The sequence below is a fragment of the Panthera leo genome, chromosome B3 (assembly GCF_018350215.1).
Source record: "Panthera leo isolate Ple1 chromosome B3, P.leo_Ple1_pat1.1, whole genome shotgun sequence".
Lineage (NCBI taxonomy): Eukaryota > Metazoa > Chordata > Mammalia > Carnivora > Felidae > Panthera > Panthera leo.
Window position 1 is genome coordinate 62477176 of NC_056684.1, and position 25753 is coordinate 62502928.

The 25753-nt window shown below is 56.6% G+C and overlaps 1 protein-coding gene and 1 long non-coding RNA gene across 12 annotated transcripts; one reads left to right on the plus strand and one right to left on the minus strand.

Moving 5' to 3' along the window:
* The first annotated feature begins 99 nt into the window (after window positions 1-99).
* PLCB2 (phospholipase C beta 2) lies at window positions 100-24812 on the plus strand. 11 transcript variants are annotated; one of them, XM_042942423.1, is made up of 33 exons: window positions 647-1839; window positions 4904-4981; window positions 5639-5707; window positions 6328-6468; window positions 6607-6686; window positions 6772-6825; window positions 6932-7007; window positions 9499-9599; window positions 9744-9910; window positions 10000-10146; window positions 10326-10483; window positions 10751-10833; window positions 11098-11182; window positions 11766-11928; window positions 12051-12157; window positions 12287-12383; window positions 13449-13533; window positions 13662-13786; window positions 14332-14486; window positions 15014-15178; window positions 15741-15840; window positions 16366-16470; window positions 16638-16732; window positions 16856-16931; window positions 17153-17218; window positions 17333-17555; window positions 17628-17802; window positions 17938-18014; window positions 18105-18200; window positions 18741-18798; window positions 19477-19563; window positions 19909-20137; window positions 24069-24812. In XM_042942423.1, the coding sequence occupies exons 1-32, from the start codon at window positions 1756-1758 to the stop codon at window positions 20110-20112; spliced, it is 3582 nt and encodes a 1193-aa protein (XP_042798357.1). In that variant the 5' UTR covers window positions 647-1755; the 3' UTR covers window positions 20113-20137; window positions 24069-24812. The 11 variants fall into 11 exon arrangements, with proteins under 11 accessions (XP_042798364.1, XP_042798363.1, XP_042798362.1 ...); XM_042942422.1 differs by lacking the exon at window positions 24069-24812 and having other exon boundaries at window positions 19909-21623; XM_042942426.1 differs by lacking the exon at window positions 24069-24812 and having other exon boundaries at window positions 649-1839; window positions 17177-17218; window positions 19909-21623.
* On the minus strand, window positions 10156-12119 carry LOC122222195. The gene is made up of 3 exons (XR_006203647.1): window positions 12034-12119; window positions 11402-11714; window positions 10156-10234 (listed from the first exon to the last, which is right to left on the minus strand). It is a non-coding gene; the product is annotated as an uncharacterized LOC122222195 (long non-coding RNA).
* Window positions 24813-25753: the final 941 nt, after the last annotated feature.

Below are 25753 nucleotides of genomic sequence, written 5' to 3' on the forward strand. Positions count from 1 at the left end.
GTAAGGAGTACTGAAATCCCCGCCTTCCTGTGGCACCTCCAATCTCATGAAATGAGAGGAGCCTGTCTCTTGTCTCTCCCCAGGCTGAGGGAGAAGGTGGGGATTGTCTTTCCAGGCAGACAAGAGGGAGGGACTTGGGTGCAGGATGAGAGGTGGCTGCAGGTGACAGGTGTAGGGTCTTTGGGAAAGGGCAAGGATTTCCCTTGCAAAATGCATTCAAACAGACCAAGAGAGAACCTGATCCCAGGGAGGGAATGGGAACTGCAGGGGCCCTACAGGGGGCCCACTGCTGGCTGGAGGGAGGGGTGATGACAGACAGAAGGCTTGGAGGGAGGGGACAGAGGATGAATCCTGAAGGCAGTGGGGCATGGAAGCACAGGGCAGTTCCAGAACGGCTTCCACAGGCTGTCGGGCCTTGTTACAGGATCCACTCCAGTAGCCTTAGAATCACTTTTCCGGGGATTATTTTTGTGCTGGGAATCCCCTTAGCTCCAGCCCTCAGTGGCCCCCATCCTCCTGCCCTGGCCCAGACTGGCCAGCAGAGGCAGTTCTAGGGCCTGGGTGAGGGCCCCACAGTTGTTAAGGGGCGGAACAAAGGCTCACATGGGACCTGGGGCAGAAAGCCAGGCCCTCAGAGGGGAAGGAAGTCCTGGGCAGAGCTCCCTGCTCCCCCAGCTAAGCTAAGAAGGGTGATAAAGAGGAGTAGGTTAGGCAAGAGGAAGTGGGCTGGCTGAGGGAGGTTGGGACTGAGCTCCCTGGGCCCAGTCAGTGTTAGGTCCATGCACCCTCAGCAGGCAGCCAGAACTGAGGCTTCACCAAGCGGCCTCCTGCCCCCTGGTGTTCTCACCCCAGGCCCTGGGCACAGAGCAGAGGAGAGAGCTGGGCAAGAGAGCGCAGTGGAGGCGGTGACAAGGGTTGCTGTGTGTGTGTAGGGTAGTGTTTGGTTTGTGGGGGTTCTAGACCTCTGCCAGGCCCAGAGGGCCAAGAGGAGGTATGTGCGGCGGGCGAGGGGCCTGATTGCCTCACTTGTACCTCATTTTCATGGGAGGAAGCATTGAGAAAGAAGAGCTGGGTGTGCAGCAAACTTTGCTTATTCAAACCACCAAATCCCAGCTGTGCCCAGCCCCACCCTCAACACCCACCTCCAGGGTGGTCCCAGCCTCCTCAGCTGTGGGAAGAGCCTCCTATGCTTTAGAGCCCACCTCTGTGGAGGTCCCTTCCCCTGGGGAGCTACTTACACCCTCCCCTCAGGCCCAGCTTGGGCAACAGCATCCCCGGGGGGTCCCCATATTGTTCCTTCTCCAGCTCCTCACCTGCATCTGACCAGAGATTACTCCTGGGACTGAGGCCCCCAGCTCCAAAATGACAAGTTCTCAAGACCCGCCCCTCCGTCCTGAACAGCACATAGAAGGAAGCCCTGAGCAGGAAGTGCTGAGGCACAGGGTGAGGGCGGGGGTTTTGTGGAGGGGAGCCTAACCTCCCTGGGCAGGAGCAGTGACCACAGCCCCCCATTGAAAGCAGCGGGGAGGAGACTGATTTAAAAGACAGATGGGCCTCTGGCCAAAGCATTCAGCTCTGCCCCCAGCCACTGCCACCCGTGGGCTAAAAGAGTATCCAGACTTCCGGACCCGCTCGATCGGGGCGGGTGCCATGTGAGCCCAGCCCGGCTGACTCTCCTCCTTCGGGCCTTTCTTCCTTCCCTCTTCCTACCCACGGGTGCCTGTCCAGCCTCTCCAAAGAGGGACGCTTAGCAGCATGTCTCTGCTCAACCCTGTCCTGCTGCCCCCCAAGGTGAAGGCTTATCTGAGCCAAGGGGAGCGCTTCATCAAATGGGACGATGTGAGTGGGGCAGGGGCCGTGGGCTGCTGGGGCACTGGGGTGGTGGGAGCCCTGTTGTCAGGGGCCTTTTTGGGGTGGGTGGGTTGGTTTATGTCTTCTGGGACCAGGCGCCTGTGTGGCTTGGCCAGGCAGCTGACACAATGGCCTGGATAAACAAACCTGGGGGTGAGGGTGTGTGGCCCTGAGTGTGTGTCCCTGGACTGCAGGGGCTAGGGCTCTGTGTCTGGATGTAAGAAGAGGATGGGCTGCCTGGGTGGTCACAGGAGGGAGTTTCTTTGGGTTTGCGTCTGTCCTTCCCCAAAGCCCCCAAGACAAGCAGGATTTGTTGTTCCTGGTCTCAGTACTAGTGGGAAGAAAGTGCCCCAGAGCTGAGGCAGGGGCAGAAGCAGAGGTGAGCCAGGCCCCTATTCTTGGCACAGAGGGTGCACTCTTGCTCCTCCCCATCTGGCCCTGCCCTGGCCCAGGGGAGCCCCACTCTTCCCATAGCTGCCGTGGGGCAGCTACACAAGGCCGGGGGACCCTAAACGAGAACTGGAGGCTTCTGCTGGGAAGGAACTGATTGACTTCTGCTTCTGCTGGCTGTTTTCAGCCGGGCTCCCTGCCACCCGCCTGTCTGCAAGGAAAGGGGGAAACCACTGCTTTGCCTTGTATCTTTGTTTCCGCTGTCTGTTCCTTCCCAGACTGGGACCTGCTTCCCAGACTCTGGTCCTCCTGGCCCCTGAAAATGTGTGGCGACAGGCCAGGGACTCTCTTGGGCAGTGAGACTAATTTGGGGTCCTTTGTGAGGCTGCTGGGTGGGTCCAGTATTGGAGCCACTGTGGGCTGATCCCAGGAAGGGAACTGGAAGGCTCAGGGGTGTGTGTGGGCGGGGGGCCTTAGGGCTGGTTCATTCTTACAGGTGGGATGAAGGGGTTCTGGGTCTGTGAGTTAAGGCAGCCTGGGGCTCTACATTAGGCTGAATAATCTGGTTGCCATGACTATGGGTAGGAGGCCCTGGCTAGATGCTTTCTGCTTCTCTAGAAGTGGTGTGGGGGATGTGGCATGGTGGTGACATGTCCCAGGAGACTGTGGAATGGGGGAAGTGGCTCAGAATGAAAAGTGAAGTGGCCTCTCTCGGTTCCTCTGGGAAGTGTGTGTAACTTGACTGGGCAGAGGGCCATGGGGGGGGGGGGGGGGGACATGCTAGCTGGCCTTCTCTGCAAGCCAGTACCTATGTAGCAGGTTGCCCCCCTCCCTTCCCTGGGGCAGGGCACAGCATGACCCCAGGAGCCTGACCTCCATGAGCAGGAATCTCCCAAGCCTAGTCACGGGGCACATGCACCTGTGGGACAGGGCTCTGCTCAGACTGCCTTTGGCCCAGCTGGCCTATGACTTGAGTATGTCGTGTCATGTTGAATAAGCACAATGCAAAAGATGTAATCAACTCCCAACTTAATTTTGTCTCCCACGGTCCCTTTACAGTGTATTTGGTGGGAAAGGCTCTTCTCCTGCCCATGGAAGGAAACTCAGCCAGTCACAAGAGATTCCATTTACTCTTGGGGAACAGACAATCCTATGGTCACTTCTCATAACACCCAATCTTATTTCGGAAACTAGTTATAACTCAAAACTCAAATCTTACTTTGGATGACATCTTCTGCCCTCCTCCTTCTAGGAATGGTTTTAGGTGGACTGCATGTGCTCTGCGAAGGCAGGATTCCCTGATCTTCCACCAAGCCCTCTGGACCGTGGGTGCAGGGAGAGATGAGGGAGAGGGGACCAAAGTCCTTCATGAACAGATGCCATCATCAGTTGGCTCATGCTTTCTGAGCCTGGCAGAATGTTAGGCTTATTCTTTCTCTAGTAGACACTTTTGAAGATTCTCCTCAAAGTGAGGAGACCCTCCTTCCCTGAGCTGGTGGTCCCTTATGTAAGGGTCCCTCTGCCATCTCTATTTCAGAAGGTCGCTCAAAATTACTTCTTCAGCCCCTTGGAATCCAGTTACCACTTTCAGTTTCCTATGGTTTTGGACTCTGTCCCTCTTTCCCACAGGCCTCCTCTAAACCTCAGCACATACTCTTGTGTTCACTGCCCCAACAGACTCTGAAGTTTGGGTTTATCTAGCACAACCAGCGTCCCAATGCCTCTGACACTCGGTTTCCTGGGCAGGAGTCAGACCCCAGTCTGCTTTGCCCCACAACTGCAGGGGTGACCAAAGCTTTCTAAGTACAGTTAAAACCCCTCACTAGGTTTAAAGCGAGGGGTCAGCCCCCCCCCCCCCGCAACCCTCCCTTTGGGAGGGAAGGGAATGGAGTTCACAACACAGCTTTCTCTAAAATTATCCCCCTCCCAAATTGTTTTTTTTCCCCATACTCTAACCACCCCTGACCTGAGAACCTTGTTTTGACCATTGCCTTTGAAAATTCTGCATTTGGTGTGATTTGGTGTGCAGCAACTACCATGCCTTATTGGAAACTTCAATTTTATCATCTTGTTTTATATGCATACGAAGACCATTAAAATGAAAGATAGCCTGTGTGCTCTGTGAGTGGAACAAGAATTTAGAACCATTCACTGGCTCTTCAGCAAACATGATGCACTAAGCTCATGGTCTAGCGCATAAACTTATGGTCTAGCTTATGCTACAGCACAGGCTTGTTTCCCTGGAATCCATAAGCCCTTGGGGATTTTCTGGATGGGCTTCTAGGTGTGTGAACACACACACTATTATAGCATGTTTCTGGGAAGGCTTTTCAGAAGAGGAGAGACTTGGGGTGCTCTTTGAAGGTATTTCAGGCAGGGTTGGGTTCTTAGGCTTGAAGGTGGGAATGCACTTGGTGTCTATGGGACAGTTGGATGGATTGGTGGGGAGTGGTTTGTGGAGGGGAGATGGTGAGCTCTGAAACCCCTGGCCTGGGCCAGGGAAGCTTGGCCTGAGGTCTCAGAGCAGACAGCTAACCCCTTTTGTCTTTTGTTTTTCTTTCCTTCCTTCCTTCCTTCCTTCCTTCCTTCCTTCCTTCCTTCCTTCCTTCCTCCCTCCCTCCCTCCCTCCCTCCCTTCCTTCCCTCCCCACTTCTGTCTATAGGAAACGACAATAGCCTCCCCGGTTATCCTCCGCGTGGATCCCAAGGGCTACTACTTATATTGGACATATCAGAGTAAGGTGAAGCAGCCCCTACCTACCATGGCCCTGAGCTCCTGCTGATCTGTTGAGTCAAAGCAACCTTTTGATAATGTAGGGGTGGAGGTGTGAATGCTCAGGGAATACAAAAAGATCTGGAAGGGTGGCTCTGGGGGATCTCCTGTGGGCAGAGGCTATTTGCTTTGGGAGGGAGGATGCAGTCACTCCAACCACGGCTGCCTTGGGCCAAGATGTTCCAGACTTAGCATCCCTTGGAGAGAAAGAGAGAGAAAGGAAAAAGAACTGCCACTGAAGGCGGGTTCTCTACCTGTTATTCTGGGTAAACTGGGGGCTCAGAAAGATTAAATAGGGTCTCAGTACCTGGATGGAGGGAAGGGAGTGGAACCTGGGGAGAATCCAGGATAGCATGGGCAAGACCACAGGCTATATGTCCTGAGTAACTTGAATGGCCAGGGAAGGAATGGACAGAGGAAGGGAGGAGGCTCCTATGAGTGGGGAGAACCTGATTGGTGAGAAGGGAAGGGTAGGGTCCAGGCCACCCCAGATAGTCTTGGCTTCTACAGAAGGCAATTGGTCAAGATGTGAAGGGGTGTTGGAAGTTCCCTCCTCTCTGCTCTTCATTCTTGAGTGACCTTTTTGTTCTCATCCCTTCTTTGCTCCTACCGGGACACCCTCCAGGAGATAGAGTTTCTGGATATCACCAGCATCAGGGATACTCGCTTTGGGAAGTTTGCCAAGATACCCAAGGTAGGTGGGCCCAGTGGCATCCCAGTCTCAACATGGCCACAAGCTCTGTGGGGTCAATGCAGGAGTCCCTGTGGGTGTGGGAAGCCTAATCTCTGGAGCAAGGGGAAGAGTTCCCAGACTGGGTAGCAGGGCCTCATCCCAGAGCGGAGGAAGGGACATGGCTGCTCCTGAGCTTTCCAGAGCTTTGGTACCATAAACAGACATGTCGTGTGGTCAGTTCCTGCCCCTAGAGCACCCTGGACTGTTTGGGTGGTACTGCTTGTGCCCACCCCCTCCCCATCTGGTTTGCCTATATAGGAAAAATGGAGGAAGGGATTGGTGGGAAGCTGGGTTCCATGAGACTGGGACCTGAGAATTCATCTTCAAATGAAAAGTGGCAAACAAAATACACAGGACTCCCAGGCCCTGCGGCTAGGTTAATCTCCTCCTGTGGGCTCTCCATCTCCACTCCGGCCCCTGGAGTCGGGGATGGGAAGGAGCGGAGGCCCATGACTCCTCAGATGGGGATGGGACTCCGCCCTGGGTGGTCATAGTTCAAACGCTGAGGGGGAGGGACAAGGAGAGCCACAGTGGGCAGGGATGGGGGCATACTTCTGATCCCGTGTCGCTGCTTGCTGCAGAGCCAGAAGCTCCGGGATGTCTTCAACATGGACTTTCCTGACAACAACTTCCTGCTAAAGACGCTCACTGTGGTGTCTGGCCCTGACATGGTGGACCTCACCTTCCACAACTTTGTCTCCTACAAGGAGAACGTGGGCCAGGTGCATGGTGGGGGGCACACCTGGCCTGGGGTGGGCACCTGGGGTAGCCTGGGCTTCCTGCGAGACAGGCCAGGGTTGCAGGGGGTGAGGGCACCTGTGTGGTCAGGGGTCTGACTGCGGTGCCCTGGGGTCCTGCAGAACTGGGCTGAAGATGTACTGGCTCTGGTCAAGCACCCGCTGACAGCCAATGCCTCTCGCAGCACCTTCCTGGACAAAATGTAAGTGCCTGTCTGCCCGGCCTTGGTGTGTGGGGTTAAGTGTGCCAGCCCCAGGGCCTAAGTGAGATGCTTTCTGCCCCACCAGCCTGGTAAAGCTCAAGATGCAGCTCAATCCCGAAGGGAAGATTCCTGTGAAGAAGTGAGTTTCCCCAAATCTCTTCCCACACTTCGGCTCAGCTCCTCAAAGCCTTTCCTCTCCAGGTCTGACCCCTGTCTTTGCCTGGTGCCTTTCTCTGCTCCTTCAGTTTTTTCCAGATGTTTCCTGCTGACCGCAAGCGGGTGGAAGCTGCCCTCAGCTCCTGCCACCTCCCCAAAGGCAAGGTGAGTGGTTCTTCTGCCCCAGCCCACCCCCTCTCACCTGAGCTGGCTGTGACAAGAGGCCCAGTGTGGCCAGGTCTGGTCGGAGGTGGTGAAGGCAGGGATGATGGCACAGCCCGGCCAACAGCCCCAAAAGCCAGTTAACCCTAGAGCACCGGCTTCTGATACTAGGCACAGAGACAGAACCAGGGCAGTGGGGGTGAGGTGCCTGGATCCAGAACAGGTTGGTCTACACTGCCTACTCCTGGGTGGCTGTGCGGGCAGTGGGTGGTGGACTGTGTTCAGGGCAAGCAGGTGGGTGCATCCCCATTCTAGCCTTGGAATGAAAGGTGAGAGTGAAAGTTCTCACCTAGAGGAGGGAGATAAGGTCAGCAAGGATGGGGACAATCTGCAGGGGTCTGAAATATGGAGAAGGGGTTAGTTGTGCAGTGTGGGGAGAGGAACAGACCAAGCATTGAAGCTGCCAGGACACAGCCTTTAGCTTAACACAGGAAAACATTTTTCCCCTTCTGGCTAAATAATTTAAAATTACAAGCTGTATGCAGGGTCACCCCATGAGGGGCCTTACATGGATTACAAAAAAAGGAGCCCTCTGGGCAGATGCAGCCGGAGCCCTCTGGGCAGATGCAGCCTGAGCCCAGTGTTCCTGCCTGGGTAGGGGAGTGGATCTCAGTCCCCTGTGCCCATGGGGGGCACTGCTTGCACCCCATGGAGTTTTGTCTCCTGATAAGAAATTGTTATGTTATAAATAAATAAAACAAAGACCTCATCGATCACCTGTCCACATGGGTCCTTGGAAGACTACTCCCCCTCCAGGCACAGCTAGTGACTCCTTGATGTAGTCAGTCACAGGAACGCAAGCATAGGGTTAAAGACAGGGTGGAAATGGGCTCCTGCAGAGGGCCCTGCAGCCCGTACTGCTTGCTGCACATCCCCTCTCCTGTTCTCCTGCCTCCTGAGCTCCCACCTTGGCTAAGTCCCCCTTATTTGTCAGCTCTCCTTGTGTCCTGCTAGGACCCACTGACCTACCTTTGCTTGGAGCTGATGGGTCCAAGACCCAGGCTTAGGGAGATACGGGCTGGCTCTCTTGTTCAGACCCTCTGCTCCAAACTATGACTGATGTTGGCCTTCCTGTATGATCCTGGAAGACATGGGTTGGGTTTTTCTGGGATGAAATGCAAAGGCACAGTATCCCTGGAGACCACTAGTCTACTTTCAGTTTCTGCTTCTATAAAGATCCCTAAGCTGGACATTCACGTAAATGGAAGATACAATATGTCAGGCTTCAATCATTTAGCGTGAGGATTTCGAGGTTCTTCCATGTTGTAGCACGCATGAGTACTTCATTCCTTTTTACTGCTGAGTAATATCCCGTAGTTTGGACAGACCACATGTGGCTTATGTATGTTCGTTAGTTGATGACATTTGGGCTGTTTCTACTTTTCGGCTATTTTGAATAATGCTGTTGTGAACATTCGTGTGCGTGATTTTGCCTGGACGTATGTCTTCAATTCTCTATACCTAGAGGTAGAATAGTTGGGTCGTGTGGCAACTGTCTATTTAACATTTTGAGGAACTGCCAGATTGTTTTCCAAAGCGACTGACCATTTTACGATCGTACCGGCAATGTACGAGGGTTACAGTTTCCTCACCAACACTTGTTGTTGTCTGTCTTTTTAAAATTGTTGTCATCCTGTGGGAGTGAAGTGGTATCCCATTGTGGTTTTGATTTGCATTTCCCAAATGACTAATGAGACTGAGCATCTTTTCATGTGTTTACTGGTCATTTGCATATCTTCTTTGAAGAAATGTCTATTCAAATCTGCCTGTCTTTCCACTGGGTTGTTTGTCTCTTTGCTGGTTGAGTTGTCCCTTTACCAGACATTCGGTGTGCAAGTATTTTCTCCCATTCTGTGGACTTTCTCACTTTCTCGATGGTATGCTTTGAAGCACAAAAGTTTTTAATTAGGGTGAAGTCCAGTTTGTCTTTTTTGTTATTGTTCCTTGGGCTCTTTGGTGTCTCTACTATCGTTGAACTGTCTATTTCTCACTTCAGTTTGGTTGGTTTTTGCTTCGTGCATCTGGGGGCCCTGCTGTTCCGCGCACTGTTTATATTCAAGTTGCGTCTTTTGGAAAAGTTGTCCTCCATTTAAAAAAAAAAAAAAAAACAAACGAAGACAGCTCACTGCTCTGGCAGCAGCATCACTTGCTGCTAACCTTGTTTCCTCCCTGCTCTGGTCATCCCTAGTTCTGATCCTGCCCCAGCCAAGGGTCTAGCCTGTGTCCAAGTTCAGAGGCAAGGCAAACCAGCTAAGCATGCTTTCTGCTCAGCAACCAGCACCTTGAGAAGCCAGTGCTTGGGGGTGTACCTGATGCTGCTCGGCCCACCCTGAGCCCTCCCTCTGACAGGCCCCCTTGCGCAGGGCTGGGCCTCATTTGTGGGTCTTAGCACTGAGAAGGTGGGACAGGAATGATCAGGTGACTATCCCCCCAGAATGATGCCATCAATCCTGAGGACTTCCCAGAATCCGTCTACAAGAGTTTCCTCATGAGCCTCTGTCCTCGGCCAGAAATAGATGAGATCTTCACTTCCTAGTGAGCTTCCTTAGCTGGGCTGGGCATGGGGAAGGGGTGGTGGCTAAAATCCCACTTGCCATGCTGGGAATTAGGTGGCTTCTCTGGAGGAGGCGGTGGTCCGTGCTCCCCGCCCCAGAGGCTATAGACCTCTCTGGCCTGCAGCCACGCCAAGGCCAAGCCCTACATGACCAAGGAGCACCTGACCAAATTCATCAACCAGAAACAGAGGGACTCCCGCCTCAACTCTTTGCTGTTTCCGCCCGCCCGGCCTGACCAAGTGCGGGGCCTCATCGACAAGTACGAGCCCAGTGCAATCAACGTGCAGAGGGGTGAGGACTAAGGGAGCCCCTCATCCCTGTGGGCCTGACCTGCTCTGGCTGCTGGGCTGCAGCCCTGACAGCTTTCCCTTGCCCCCCAGGCCAGCTGTCACCTGAGGGCATGGTGTGGTTTCTCTGTGGGCCGGAGAACAGTGTGCTGGCCCAGGACAAGCTGATACTCTACCAAGATATGACACAGCCACTCAACCATTACTTCATCAACTCCTCACACAACACCTACCTGACAGGTGACCAGGGTGACCTCACTGTGACTTCTCCTTTTACGGGGGCTGCTCCTGTTCCCTGAATCCATCCCTCGCAGGGATCGCCCACAGGCTGCAAAAGGACAGACTGTGTTGGAGAGGGCTCGGACGAGCTGGACCGGCCTCTGGTGAAGCCCCCGCCTCTCCCTTTTGCTCTGGTGCAGCTGGCCAGTTCTCTGGCCTTTCCTCGGCAGAGATGTACCGCCAGGTGCTGCTGGCTGGCTGTCGCTGCGTGGAGCTGGACTGCTGGAAGGGCAGGCCCCCTGACGAGGAGCCCATCATCACCCACGGCTTTACCATGACCACAGACATCTATTTCAAGGTCAGACTCAGTGTGTGGAAGCTGGAGGCAGTGGCACTAGGGAAGGGCCCTGGGCCATAAGTTCTCTGGGGGTGCAGTTGAAAGGAGGGGGGTGGGGGTGGGAGGCCTTGACCAGTGAAGGGACTAGAGGGGACCAGAGGAGACAGGGCCAGCAGTGGCCCTCCAGTTTTGTGTGTGTCCTGAAACTGGGGAGTAGGGATGGGTTCCACTGGGGGTGGGAGGCCTGGAGCACCGACCTCCTCTCGGCTGGGCCCCCTTCTCCTCCAGGAAGCAATTGAAGCCATTGCAGAAAGTGCTTTTAAGACCTCCCCCTATCCTGTCATCCTGTCATTTGAAAACCATGTGGACTCGTACGTATCAGACCTGTTCGGCCTCATTCTCTCTCTTGTCCCCATCTCCTGCCTGTAGCTGCCCTCTCCCAACTGTCCCCCACCTCTAGCCATGCCCTCCAGCTCTCTCCTGGGTTTTATAAGTTCCTTGGGACCCCAGGCTCTCCTGTCTGTGTCTCTGCCTCCCTGACCTCCTGTGCCCCTGATGACCCAGGTCAGGGGCCCAAAAAGATGGACAAGAAGGGGGTAGAGCTGCTGAAACCTACCCACTTCTGCTCCTTGCAGACCCCGCCAACAGGCCAAGATGGCTGAGTATTGCCGGACGATGTTTGGGGACATGCTACTCACAGAGCCCCTGGAAAAGTTCCCAGTGAGTGGAATTTGCTGTGGGGCATCTGGGCCTGGGGGCTGGGGGCCCAGGGCAAGGTCAAAGCCAGGTTAAGGAGGCAGATGTTCCCAGAAGATGTTGGGGTTTATTTGGGAAGATTGTGGGACCAGAATCTTATCATCTACCATGTGTCAGGCACCGTGTTGGGCTTTGGGGCTATGTTAGTGACAAAGACACAGTTCCAGCCCTCAGGTTACTTACCTTTTGGTGGGGAGACAGACAAGTAACCAGGTCGTCACAACCAGGGGCTGCTATGGAAGTACTTGGGGATCAGGGAAGTCTTCCTGGAGGAAGGGATGGCTAAGCTGAAATCTGAGGGGGAAACTGGATTATTTTGGTGAGGGTGGGGAAAGAGTATTCTAGCAGCTGGGCAAGAAGAGTGTTGTCTGAGGAACTGCGTACGTTGGGTCAGGCAGGAGCACAGCACACAACAGGATACGATGGGATGAGAGGCTGGAGAAGCAGGCGGGCCAGATGGAGCACAGGTCGGGTACAGAGTTGCTGAGACTGCACCCTGAAGGGGAGGAGTTGGTACTGACCCTCTCCCCTCTCCCTTCTCCCTCAGCTGAAACCAGGCATCCCCCTGCCCAGCCCCGAGGATCTCCGAGGCAAGATCCTCATCAAGAACAAAAAGAACCAGTTTTCTGGCCCAGCATCCCCCAGCAAGGAGCCGGGTGGGGAGGCTGAGGGCGACTGCCCACCCAGTGCCTCTGTGGGTGAGGGCACAGGTGAGGCGGCCTGGGAGAGGGGGTGTGGGAGGGGGAGCATCTGGAGGGGGAGAGAGGGGCTGGGCCTGGAGGGGATGTATGGGGTCCCCAGGCCCCAGTGCTCACGGAGCTGCGTGTGGCAGCGTGGGCTGGTGAAGAAGGAACAGAGCCAGAGGAGGAAGAGGTGGAAGAGGAGGAGGAGTCGGGAAGCCTGAATGAGGAAGAGATCAAGAAGATGCAGTCGGACGAGGTGTGTAGAGGACAGCCCCAAGCCCCTTCTGCTGTGTCCTCTGCGGAGCCCTCCAGGTGCGGGCAGGGGGCCACCTCCCTGGGTTCTGTACCTGCCCTCCCCTTCTCCACCCTCCCCTCTCTTCCCTAGGGCACAGCGGGCCTGGAGGTGACAGCTTATGAGGAGATGTCCAGCCTAGTGAATTACATTCAACCCACCAAGTTCATCTCCTTTGAGTTCTCTGCCCGTAAGTAAGCATGAAGCGGGAAGAAGGTGGTAAGCTGGAGACGAGGCCAGATTCAGGAGAAGGCCCTTAAGAAGTGCATCCTGACAGCAGAGCAGCTTGATGGGTAGGGAGAAGAGGAAGAAGGACCCCCCCCCCCCACTTCCTTGGACTTGGGGACCCTGTCTATAAATAGCCAGCAGAGGAGTCAGGCAAAGGGCTTGTTTACGTGGCAGCGGCTCCCAGTTTGCCGGCACTGTAGTGAGAAACTTGGCACCTACCAGAATGCTCTGGAGTGTGTCCGTGACAGGCAGGCCACTTATGACAGGCCATCTTAGCCCTGTTGGCCTGAGGCTCCTGCAGCCTTCTGCAGGTGCTGTGACTCTCAGGGATGAACGGAGCCTCGGGCTGGCCCAAGCCCAGGAGCCCTGTCCCCTCCCCCACCTCCTATCTCCCCACCCCAGGCAGGAGAACTCCCAGGAAGGGCCAAAGGCAGAGGCAAGGGACAGTGCACATCTGCCCCTTGCACCCTTCCCTTCCTGTGCACACCTATGCTGTTCAACTTCTCCTGACACAGGCATAATGCATTCCCCTCATCCTCTGGGCGTGCCCCCCATGTAAACACCTCTTTCTGCACACACTTGTGCAGTGTGTACCTCTGCAACATTGACTCCTCATTCCTGGACCCGCACCCTGCAAACTCACCTGTGCTCAGCCATGGCGTGTCCGATCCTTGATGTATATCCTCCCTCCCCTGCCCCCAGCCCTCATGTTCAGATATAACTTGCATGCTCACTGTCTGCATATCACAGCATGTTCCTGTACCATCCAGGGCACACACCCCTCACTCTGCAGGACTGTGGCACACACCCCATCCCTGTGCACGTCTCCCACATATACCCTTTGCCCCCAGCACACCGTTACCCACATGGATCTGCACATCAGCTTGGCCCCCTAAGCCCTTGGGCCTCAGTAGAAATGCTGCGTTGAAGGGATCTCTGTGCTGGAGGGAGCTAGCCTAAAGGGAGGGGAGGAAGGAGGGAGGAGGACAGCCTGACATGGGCCCCCTGCCCTTTCTCTCCGACACAGAGAAGAACCGAAGTTATGTCATCTCCTCCTTCACAGAGCTCAAGGCTTATGACCTGCTCTCCAAGGCCTCGGTGCAGTTTGTGGAGTATCCTTGAGGCCTCAATAGCCAGGGTCCCTGGTGGGGGTGCAGGGTTGGGGACAGGGCTTCAGAAGGAGCTGTTGGGTCCTCCTGGTGTGGGCAGCCTTCGGCCGGGCTCCTAAACTCTGAGGCAGCTACAACAAGCGCCAGATGAGCCGCATTTACCCTAAGGGCACCCGCATGGACTCCTCCAACTACATGCCCCAGATGTTCTGGAATGCTGGTTGCCAGATGGTTGCCCTCAACTTCCAGACGATGGGTGAGGGTACTCCTAGGCCCCTGAGAACCTTCCCCTGCCCCCTGCCTCTCCCACCTTCACCCCATCCCTGTGGGGAGGGGGCGGTCTTTAGAACAGCTCGGTGTCTTTAGAACATCAGTGTCCTGATGTTTGTTCAGGCTGTGGGAGCACGTGCAGGTGTGTGAGCGGTCAGGGATCTAAATGCATTACCTCATGCCTATATGATTGCACGTGTACGGGTATGTATGTGAAGGTGCCAGGGTGCTGGCGTGGGTTCTGGCTGCTCTGCCTGAATGGGCCCATCGAAACACCTGCTTCGCTGGCCTCAACTTCCACAGCGAGCTGTGGTCTGGTCGTGGCTTTGTTCCTGCTGACTCCAGGTTGTGGAGCTTTCCTGAGAGATGAGACACCCCAAGGGAACAGGCTAGGTCATGAGAGACCCTCATTCTCACAGTCAGCCCAAGCACCCCATTCACAAGATAGGAGAGGCTGAGAAATGTAGGACACAGAGACTGGGTGCAGACCGAGGGCCGGGCCTTCCTCACTGAGTGCCCCTGTCCCCCCAGACCTGCCCATGCAGCAGAACATGGCGCTGTTTGAGTTCAATGGGCAGAGTGGCTACCTCCTCAAGCATGAGTTCATGCGCCGGCCAGACAAGCAGTTCAACCCCTTCTCAGTGGACCGCATCGATGTGGTGGTAGCCACCACCCTCTCCATTACGGCAAGGCCCTGAGGTGGACAAGTGGCCGGGAGGGCTGGGGACTTGAGGAGAAAGACACAGAGAGCTCTACTCCTCCCCTCCCAACCCCCCTCCCCTGATATCCTGAAAACTTCAGCCCAAGCCAGTTCGTGCAGTAGCAAGTTGCCTTGGAAACTGCCTCCTCCTCAGCACTGGAAGCTGCCTCTTGGTCCCCATGGAAACCAAGGGGAAGGGCTGAGGCTGGGATGGGGGAGGGGAGAAGAGTAGGCAGAGTGGGTCCACAGGAGCCCCAGGCCCTGGGGGAGGGCGCTGTTCCTTCCTTGCCCAGGAGGGAGGTGGGGAGGCCCACACTTCTTCCCTGAATGCTGGAAGCACCTGGTCGCCAAGAGCTTAGCTGTAACCCTTGAGCCACACAGCCCCAGCTGAATGGGGCTCTTCACAGTATGCAAGAATGGATGCTTTAGCCACAGGAGCTGGAGGCCCCAGGTGCTAGGGAAAGGCCTGGGTGGGGGAGCTGACGCCGGCCTCCCATGGGCCCCCACCCCTAGGTGATCTCTGGCCAGTTCCTGTCAGAACGCAGTGTGCGCACCTATGTCGAAGTGGAGCTGTTTGGCCTTCCTGGGGACCCCAAGAGGCGCTATCGCACCAAGCTGTCACCCAGTGCCAACTCTATCAATCCTGTCTGGAAGGAGGAGCCCTTTGTCTTTGAGAAGGTGTGGACCTAGGGCAGGGGCTGGGGTCTGTCCCTACTTCTTGGCCTCTACTTATAGAAAAGAGGAACTAAATAAAGGGACTTCCTTCATCCTCTCCCCTCCCCTCCCCCCATGGCTTCCTGATTTTTAAGAGTCCCAAATCCGCGTTTACAGAAATTTGTGAGCAGGTGCGTGCGTGCGTGTGTGTGTGTGTGTGTGTGTGTGTGTGTATGTGTGTATGTTCATGTTAGGATGAGAGGCAGAAATGTGAACTCCCAGTCGAGGGTACAGAATGCCACGGAATGGTGAGGGTCTTTTGCTCTGCTCCCATTGGATGCTCATTGGCAAGGCTGTCAAGGGTTGCCTGCACCAGGACCCCCGAGCCCTGGGCTGCATACCCAGCCCTTCTCCCCTGCGTGGACCAGCCATGGCATGAGCTGAGAGGATGCCTACGTGTGTGGCCTAGAGTGTGCCAAATCTGGTAACACCTGCCGTGTTCTCACACTGACACTAAGACTTCTGAAGCTAGGGAGGTGGGTAGGTTGGCCACCTCCTAGCTTGTCCTGTCCCGAACTCTCCTTAGATCTTGATGCCTGAGCTGGCCTCCCTCAGGGTGGCTGTAATGGAGGAAGGCAACAGATTTCTTGGACACCGCATCATCCCCATTAATGCCCTGAATTCTGGTAAGGATGGAGTCCTTCTTTGCTGTTGTCGGCCAGTCTGAGACGAAGGCCCGTATTAGGAGCCTGTCCAGAGGGTGGGGCTGCTTCAGGGAGGTGGCCCTGAGACCTTACCTAATCCTCTCAAGTTATCAGCCCTAAGGAATGTGGCAAGAATAGGAAACTGACAGAGGTGGGGCCTCTGCCCACCTATCAGAATGTCTGTAATATTCTGGAACTACTGGGGCAATTTCCCAAGTAGCTGATACTTACTGGGCACTTAAAATGAGTTAGGGCTTATAACACGTTCTCACTTAATGCTAACAATAACCACATGGGTAGACCCTAGTCACCCCATTTCACAGCTGAGGAAAATCTCAGAGATTTAAACTAATCTGCCCAAGGTCACACAACCAGGAAGGTACAGAATCAGACTCAGGCTCTGGCCTCTCTGACTCTAAAGCCAGGAGTCTTGAGTACCTAGCTGCTCCTGTGCAGTGCTGGGCAGCAATGAGCATGGCTTACTGCCCACCCTGCCATGCCCAACAGGCTACCACCATCTGTGCCTGCACAGCGAGAGCAACATGGCCCTTACCATGCCTGCGCTTTTTGTCTTCCTGGAGATGAAGGACTATGTACCTGACACTTGGGCAGGTAGGAGGCCCTTAGTATGTTGGGAGCCGGGATCCACTCACTCCCCCTCCCCCTCCTCAAGCCAGCCTCCAGAGTGGGGCAGGACAGGGCATCCTGGGGTAGGTGAGGATGGGGGAGGCTTCCAGGTACATCTCCATACCAGGCCAGTGATGCCCCTCTGCACCCAGATCTCACCGTGGCTCTTGCCAATCCCATCAAGTTCTTCAGTGCCCACGATAAGAAGTCTGTGAAGCTCAAGGAAGCCATAGGAGTTCTGCCTGAGGTCTGTGCTGCCTGGTTCAGGAGCTTTGCCCTCTGGGAGGGAAGATGAGGGAGGAGGCAGAGTCCTAGGTTGAAAGACCAAGAGATGTTGGTGCTATGTTCCGAATCTGCTCTCCCTACACAGAAACCCTTCCCACCCGGGAGTCCAGTCGCCGGCCACGTCAATGGGGCACTGGCCCCACTGAGCAACGGGTCTGCAGGTAAGCACTGCAGGGTCCTCCCACAGACTCGAAGGGCCTCGACCTCTCCAGCGGTACCCACAGCATCCCCCAAAAATAGACTTTCACCTGGGATGGGAACAACTGTGTGAGAAGTCGCAGCGCCAGGAAAGTGCGCTACAGGGGGCCCATAATGCCACCCCACCCCCCACCCCCCAGGGAGAGTAGGCTACAGAACTAATCCCCGTCCCCGCACCTCTCAGCCCACGCTGTGGCTCTTGCAGCAGCCGGGGCCAGGGCCAGGGAGGAGGCCGTGAAAGAAGCTGCGGGTAAGGCCTGCTGAGTCCGAGTGATCTTGGGAACGAGTCTGGGAAGGGTCCTAGACTCCTGGGGGGTGGGTGGGGGGATCTGGGAGGCGGCGCACCTCACCCCGGCCCCCGCAGAGCCACGGACCGCCAGCCCGGAGGAGCTGCGGGAGCTGAAGGGCGTCGTGAAGCTGCAGCGGCGGCACGAGAAGGAGCTGCGGGACCTGGAGCGGCGCGGCGCGCGGCGCTGGGAGGAGCTGCTGCAGAGGGGCGCGGCGCAGCTGGCCGAGCTGGGGCCACCGGGCCCGGGGGGCTGCGGGGGCCGCAGGCTCGGCGCGAGCAAGGGCTCCCGCAAGAAGAGGTAAGGGCGGCGGCGGCGGGCCCTGTCCTCCGAGGCGGGCTCAGGGCCTGTCCCCACACGTGGCCTCCACAGGACCCCGCTCTGCGAGGAGGCCGCCGGGGCCGCGCCGAGCGAGGGCCGCGAGGGCCCCGAGGGCGCGGACGCGCGCGCGCAGGAGCTGAAGGACCGACTGGAGCTGGAGCTGCTGCAGCAGGGCGAGGAGCGGTACGAGTGCATCCTGAAGCGCAAGGAGCAGCACGTGGCCGAGGTGCCCGGGCGGGGGAGGGGAGGGAGCCACAACCCAACCAACACCACCCCGTCCCCACCGCCTCACAGCAAAGGGCTCCTCTAGCCAAGCTCATCCTTGCACAACCGCCCCCCCCCCCCCCCGCACCTCCCGCAGCAAATCGCCAAGATGATGGAGCTGGCCAGAGAGAAGCAGGCTGCGGAATTGAAGACCCTCAAGGAGACCTTGGAGACGTATGATTGCCTCCCGCCCATGCCTGACTCTTATCTCCCAGGAGGGCTCAGGCCCCTCAGAACATCTTCCTGATGCTTGTCTTTCTGCAGTGATACCAAAGAGATGAAGAAAAAGCTGGAGGCCAAGAGGATAGAGCGGATCCAGGCCATGGTCAAAGTCACCTCGGACAAGATGGCTCAAGAAAGGTGAGCCCTGGAGGGAGGCCCAGGCCTCAGACTCCAGGGCCGGTCTGAGAAGGGACCACTCCAGGTGGGAGGGGGCCTGTCTACAAGTGGATCCTGACTTACTTTCCAGAGATGTGCCTGTCCCCTGGGTTTCGAAAGTTAATCCCATTTCTGTCACCTCTGATCAGAGTGTCCTCCTTAGGCAAAACACAGAAGCCATCAGAAAGGAGAATCAAAATTCTCAGAAAGGAGAATTTAAGGGAAAACCAATCATACAAAGAGGGAGGTGCAACCTTGGGACAGTAGCTCCCCCCCCCCCCCCCCCCCCCCACACACACCTTGTAGGACAGTGCACTTCAGTGAGGAAGCCCTTTCCTCAGACAGTCCCTGGAGCTCCCAGTGGCCCCTCAAGTCCTCCTTAGGTCCCCATGATTACCCCCTCTGGCTGGTTCTGCTCTTAGGGTGGAGTTCTCATTTTGTCTACACCCTGAGGAGACTTGGTCTCATTCAACTCTTCCTAGGGGCCCCCTGCCCTCTCTGAAACTCTGATCACCCCAACAGGCTGAAGAGAGAGATTAACAACTCTCACATTCAGGAGGTGGTGCAAACCATCAAGCAGGTGTGTAAGAGCTGTGTCCTTCATACACACACACATGCGCACGCGCGCGCACACACACACACACACACACACACACACACATACACACTACATAGGAGGGAAGGGGTGGTCCCAGGCCTTTACTTTGCCTTTAAGAGATGCACAGTCCAGAGCAGGCCCTGCAGCTAGGGATGGGAGGAGGCAATGAAGAGGAAGAGGAGTCCCCAGGCTATGTGGTTCTGGCCTTTGTGGGAGGGTGGGGTACCAGCCTAAGGGGATCTGTCTGTGGCCAATCACCCTGGATGGAAATGTTAAGGGGCTAGATGGCCAGGGGAGGATGGGATGTGAGGGGGGCTTCCTGAGGCTCCGAGAAGTCAGAAAAGGAAGGAAAACCCTGCTGAGAATGGACCTAACCGCCCCCCCCCCCCCCCAGGACCATTAACAACACTAACACAGCTCGCTTTTACTGAGACCTGACCTCATACCAGGCTCTCAACCAGGTACTTGACTTGAACCGTCTCATACACTCCTGCACAATCCAGCAAGACACACTATTCATTTTACAAATTCGAAAGAACTGTTTGAAGGGTAACAAATTTGTCCCCAGTCTTACAGCTGGTTAACTGGGACTGTAGCTGGATTCCAAGCCAGGTTGCCTGTCTGTGCTATCCTGATTCCCTGCCTCTCACTCCCACCCAGATGACAGAGAACCTGGAGAAGCACCAGGAGAAGCTGGAAGAGAAGCAGGCAGCTTGCCTGGAGCAGATCCGGGAGATGGAAAAGCAGGTGACAGGGACCACTACACTGGCCACCAGCAGAGTTGGCCTGCCCCGGGGAGCTGCCAGTCAGGGGATGGGGTGAGGGGAAGGGAACTCAGCCTTCACTGGTGGACCACAGGCCCCGATTCCCACGGGGTCCTGGGGCCCTTTAAGAGGAGGTAGTTCTATACATCTCTTTGCCTGGTTGGTACCCCCTTCCCTGAGAGGTTCCCTGATGGTCTCCACTACCCTCCACCTCCCACCCCAGTCTCCTGGGAGCTCTGAACAGACTGGGCATCTCCTTGTCTGACTGTCCAGAGAGTGGGCGGTTGGCCCCTTCTGAGACAGGTGGTGGTCTTTGCTGTCCCCACAGTTCCAGCAGGAGGCACTGGCAGAGTACGAGGCCAGGATGAAGGGCTTGGAGGCCGAGGTGAAGGAGTCAGTGAGGACCTGCCTCAGGGACTGCTTCCCCTCTGAGGCCAAGGACAAGCCTGAGAGATCCTTTGGGGCCTTCAAGGAGCTGTGTGAGCAGGACCCACTCACAGCAAAGGCAGATGCCCAGGAGAGTCGCCTCTGATGCCCCCATCCCACTGGGACATTCTGTAAGGACATTCGTTCTTTTCTGGGATGTGGCTCCATCCCCCTGGGAGGAAAGGCCCCCGCATTCTAAGGCTGTTGGAAGCTGGGGCTCCCTTGGACTCTGGAACCCCCTCCTCCAGCTAAGCTGGAGGAGGAGGAGGAGGAGGCAGGAACCTGGTACCATCAGGGCAGGGGCCTGTCTGGGTTTAGAGGCCCTCTCCAGTCGGACTTCCTGCTCTTCATCCCTCACTTCTTCCTCTGAATGAGTGTCACAGATTCGTTGAGGACACAAGAATATGGACTGGGAGGCAGGAAATGGGGTCCTGGCCGCACTCCACCTTTCCTAGTGAGCAACCATTGGTGCCCCACTCCGGACTCACTGTTCTCACCTGGAGGGTTAGGTCTGGCCACCTGGAACCTCCACTCTAGCACCTCTAGTTCAAGCAGGACCAAACTCCAAACCCTGCTGTTGTGAGGCCCCATCTCAGACCTGTCCTGAGTTGGCCTCCTTGTCAGCTCCCTGATGTGGAGCCTGGCACTACCTCCAAGCTCCCTGGGGACAGCTGCTTCCGGGATCCCAGGCTGAGGTCCCTTCCCTGGCCTCCTGCCTGTGGGGGACGGGAGGCTGACATGGAAAAGCTGCCTCAGATGTCTGGTCTCTGAGACACTGGGCCTCTGGCTTGCAGGGAGGGGCCAAGGAAGGCCTTTGGAACACTCTTCTAGGCCTGGGGGCGGGGGGTGGTTACTTCCTAGTATGCACCCCCACGCAGGCTGCCTGACAAGGTCAGTATCATTTTCTCTCCTGCCTTTATGAAATTTATTTATTTTTTCCCCTTCTTACTGCTACTGAAAAGAACCCTGTCCCAATATTTCCTGCCTAAGCCTGGTCTCTGCTCTACAGCTAAGAAATGGGAGGCAGGGGTAGTATGCTCCTGAAATGAAACAGCCTGGGGAATAAAATAAAAAAACCCTTTGGGAGCTGAACCCCAGGATGAAGTCCCTTCCAGAGCCCAGTGGAAAGGAATGGCCCTGCCTCTGGGCACGAAGGGGATTCACTTCCCCTTCTGGCAGGTCTGATGCCACAACCACTGGAAAATGAGGTCACTCCTTTTCTCCACCCGCCCCCAGATGTGGGCTTTCCTTGTCTCCACCCTCAGGGCTTGCAGCAGAAGAGCCTACTGCAAAGGTGCCCCCCACCCTCTTGGGGAGCTGTGAACCTCCGGGCCACCTGGGCCCCTTTAGGCAGACTTAGAGTGATCACATTCTTAGGCCCCCGTGGTAGTTATGGTTGAACCCAACACTTTCTCGACAGGGGCTTGTGGGCAGCTGTTCGCCGCATCTGTGGCATGGTCCCAAATCCCAAATGGGAATAGGCACTGGCCTGGGAGAAGCCAGGTGGGGATTGATTCTGGGAAGAGGTTGTTTTCTTATCAGAGAGTTATAACAAATGCCATTAGCTCTGAGCACCTGTGCCTTCGAAAAATAAACAGAACCACCGCCACCACCCTACATACCTCTGGGTGCTGGACCTCTGGGATCTCAGCCTTCCCGGGTTGCAGGTTGAGACTAGGGGTCCTGCTCATTCACAGCAGTAAGGCCTGTCATTGACACGTCCAGCCTGCATACACACTGGATACAGCCAAGGGTGGGACACTTGTACCCTAGAGCAGTGTGCTGTCTTTAGTTCTCCTGCTGGGCACTCCACTGCCCCATCTCCCTGCTAGCCCAGGGGTAGAACCGTGTAGGGATGAGGATCCAGGCTAGACGAGCTCACTGACCCAGGCACGTGGGCATAAGCCAGAGCCAGTGCCAAATAGAGTCAACTGGACAGTCCCCTGTTTTTGCCTGAGACTGCTGAAGGGAAGGAGAAGCTGCCTTCCCCGAGCCTCTCAGCCAGACCAGGCAGTTTCCCGGCCCCAGTGTGGAGCTGGGAAGCCCAGGAATAGGGAAGGAAATGCAATCCTGCCTCTTGGAGAGGCCTCTGCATAGCAGGTTGGGGGCCAGCCCCAGATACCACCTCCCTGCTTTCTGTCCTCTGGAAAAAGGGCAAGGTGCCCCCCTGGGAAAATGTCATAGTCTTTGGGCCCTGGAGATGAGTTAATCTCTGGCTGTAGGGGATGTGCAGAGGAGAGGTTGATGCCTTCCCTCAGGGCCCTGAGCTGGTGAATTCCTGCTGTGTATCTGTGGGGCTGGGGCAAGGTTCCCCGTCCATTCATCATGCCTCAGTTTCACCTTTTACATGAAGAGAAGGGTCCCCGCCCCTTCCCAGTCCCATTGCTGACTCAGATACTAGAGTCCCCTGCTGACTCACCCCACCCCCTACACCCCCCACCCCCTCCCCGGCTCTCTGGATCTCCCAGGCGTGTGCCACCTGGCCCAACCCTGCTGAGCTGGTGCAACATGACAGGGTGAGGGGGCTGGTGACACTTGAGGGGGAAAGAAAGGGGTCTGGGAGGGGCGCTGGCTGCAGACAGAATGACAGACTGCAGACCTGAGCCTAGCGCCTCTGGGAGGAAGCTCTTTTGCCAGCCTGGGGCCTGCCTGGGGGAAGAGGCTCAGCAGGTGGAGGGGAGGAGAGTGTGGAGTGCCTGCCTGCTCCCTGCCTCAGCTCCATCTCTTGTCAGCCTTCAGCTCCCTAAGCGACAGCTTCTAATTCTGGCTGTTGGGGCCTCTGCTCTGCAGCACCGTCTCAGCTCTTTTTCCCCCCCGCCAGTTTTGCTATTTCTTTTCTGCTCAGAACCTACTGAGCCTACGGAAAAGTCAGAGCTAGGGCTCCAGGGCCTGAGACCCGCCACAGGCCTGGCTGGCTTGGTGATGACAGATGGGGCAAATGCACTGGCTGCTCCTTCTAAAGAGTGGCCAGCATGGCGCTGTCTGCCAAGCCAGGGTGGAGGCCCTGACAGGAACCTCTGACTCCTGTGCTTCCCTGGAACTGTCTCCATCCATCCCAGGAACAGAGGCGGAAGCCCCAATGAGGAGGGAGTCCATGGTTCTTTAGGACAGAGCAGTGACCCATTCCATGTTCCCACTGCTTCTCTCCTCTACCTGGGGTGTGTCGCTGCCTGGCTTGTCAGGCGGGCCTGCCACATGCAGATTCCAGGGTTACCTCCTTCCCCGAATCTGGAAACAGGAGGGAAGAAAGCAATTTCCCTCATGCTGCAAAAAGGGGAATTGAGTCATGAAGGGAAGGAAAGCCTTTCTTCTGCTGAGGAGGGGGAGAGCTTTCCTGCACCCCCACTGGGGTTGGAGAGTCTATACTCACCCTGAGGCGACACCCCAGGAGGGGCCCCCATGTCTGGGGTGGGCGAGTTTGGATTTTCTACACTCTGAATAACCATGTAGCTCTTTCCCTGACACTCTCTAGTTTGATCTTGCCAGAAGTAGGCAGGGCTAGTATTGTCGGCTTCATTTTGCAGATGAGACAATGCAGGCCTGGAGCCACACTGCTAATAAATGCCTTCAAGCTGTGACTTAACTCCAATGTCAAATGCTGTGCCCTTTTTGTGACACCAGGAGAGAAAATGGGCAGAGCAGAGGGATTAAAAAATGAGAGAAGATAAAGGGAGTGGGAGCTTGACAGTGTGTACAGGTATATATCACATGCACACACACCACCACCGCCACCGCCCAGAACAGAGGGGTGTGGGAGTCCCAGCCCCATAGCTGGGCTCAGGATGCCAGTGGGCATCCCTGAAGCCTGGGAGCTGGAGAAAGGCAAGAAGCCTGGAGTGCAGGGCCCAATGTGCACTTTGCCACTCACCCATCTGAGCCCACTGTCTTCTTTCTGGAAGGGCAAATCCTCTCCTTGCCCAGAACCTTTCCACAGGCGGCTCCTGCTGCAAAGCATACTATCAATGCTCTGCCCAGGCTCAGGACACCTTTATGATTCCCTTAATTTCCTGTCTTCTATAGGAAGGTTCTCAGTAAAGCAGCCCTCAATACTGTCCCCTACAGGTGTTTTTCTTGCTTCCTGGCCTGGCCTCAGTAACCCTGTCTGGAATGTCTTCCTCATTTCCTAGCAGCCAGATCCCCCACAGGCTTGAAGACCACCTCAGAAGTCCTGTCTTCAGACTTCCTCCAGAGCCTTCTCCTCCCCACAACTCCACCTTTTCCTCTGAGCACTGTCTCAGTTTTGTATTTAACCTATGTATTGAGCCCTTGGTGATAGCCTCTACTTTTTTGTCCCGGTCTTGTCTTCCCTGCTTGGGAGGGAAGGTCTCTTCTACCCAGAACTGAACTTCTGTGTTTCCCCGCAACTGCGAACACAATACTTGGCTCATGAAAAGTCTCAGTAAATTCTGAAGCTGGTACCTGATTCTCTTCCCCCTATTCATCCCCCCTACACACACACCTACCCTCTCAGCCAAACCCCCCACTCCCACCCCACAGCGTCTCTGAGGAGCCCAGACTCCCCTCAACCAAGGCCTCAGCACCTCGGCCCTTCATCTCAGGAGCGAGTGGGGTTGCCGTGGTTTTTCCACACCTCCCTGACTCGAGCTCTCTTCTTCCCTTTCAAACGGGTCAGCTAGTAGTCAAAACCAGAGCCCTGTGGTCTGGGGGTGGTTTTGTGCTCAGGAGGGAGGCAAGGACCGTAGGGGAGCCTTGCGTGTTTGTCCCTCGCATTTTCCGGGGTGGCGGCGCCAGGGAACTCTTCACGAGGCTGCAGCACTCCAGGCTCCGGCTCGGGCCGCGCGTCTCGGCTCCTCCCTCCTGTGCCTGTCAGGCGCCGGGAGCTGGCAATCGGGCGCGTGGTCGGGGTTGGAGACGTCGGAGATTGGAGAGCACACTCTCCCCTCCACCCCCGCTCAGAGTGAGCGTGTGCGGGAAGAACAATTGTGTGTGAGTGCGTGATTCGCTACACTTCGAGTGGCAGTTCTCAGCCAGAATGAGCGCCCCCCCACCCCGTGCGCAGCGCAGATACCCCCTCCCCCGCCCCGCAATTACTTCCAGTTCGTCTTTCGCCGCCAACTCCCAGCTCGCTTATGGTCCAGTTCTGCCCTCTTGGGGTCCCATTTCCTTCCACCCGGACCGCTGGGGGCAGCGAGAAGCCCTCCGTCTTCCCCGACGGGTCCGAGGTCCCAAGTTTCTAAGGAGCCAGGAGCACCGACTCTGGGGGGGGGGGGGGCGGAGGGCGGGGAGACGAGGAAAGACGACTGTGACTTTGGGATTGGCCTGGCCTGCTGCATGTGGCCCCCAGCAGCAGCCGCCACCCCCGCCCCACAACTGCCGCCGCAGCCCCAGGGGAGCGCGGAGGAGGAGCCGCTCCCCGACTTCGTGGCCCACAAAGGGGTGGGGGTCAGGGGCGGTCTCCCCCGCCGCGTGCGTTCCTGCCCTGAAGGCTCAGCCCGCTTCCAGGGCAGCCATTGCCATGGAGACCCCCGAGGCTATAAAGCCAGGTGTGCAGGCTTGCGGCGGCTCCCGCGCCGCTGAGCCCCCCAAGTAAGGAGCAAGCGCCCCGGCGCGGCCCGGCCCCCGCGAGCGGGGAGGAGGCGGAGGAGCGGCGCCAGCAGCTTGAGGAGCGGCGCGCCCCGCCAGGGCTGGAGGCAGGCGCGCTCGGCGGGCGCCACCGTCTCAGCAGGGGAGCGGGGGCTGCCTCGGGTGCGGGTGAGTGGCGCGGCTCCAAGCCACGAGGGACGGAG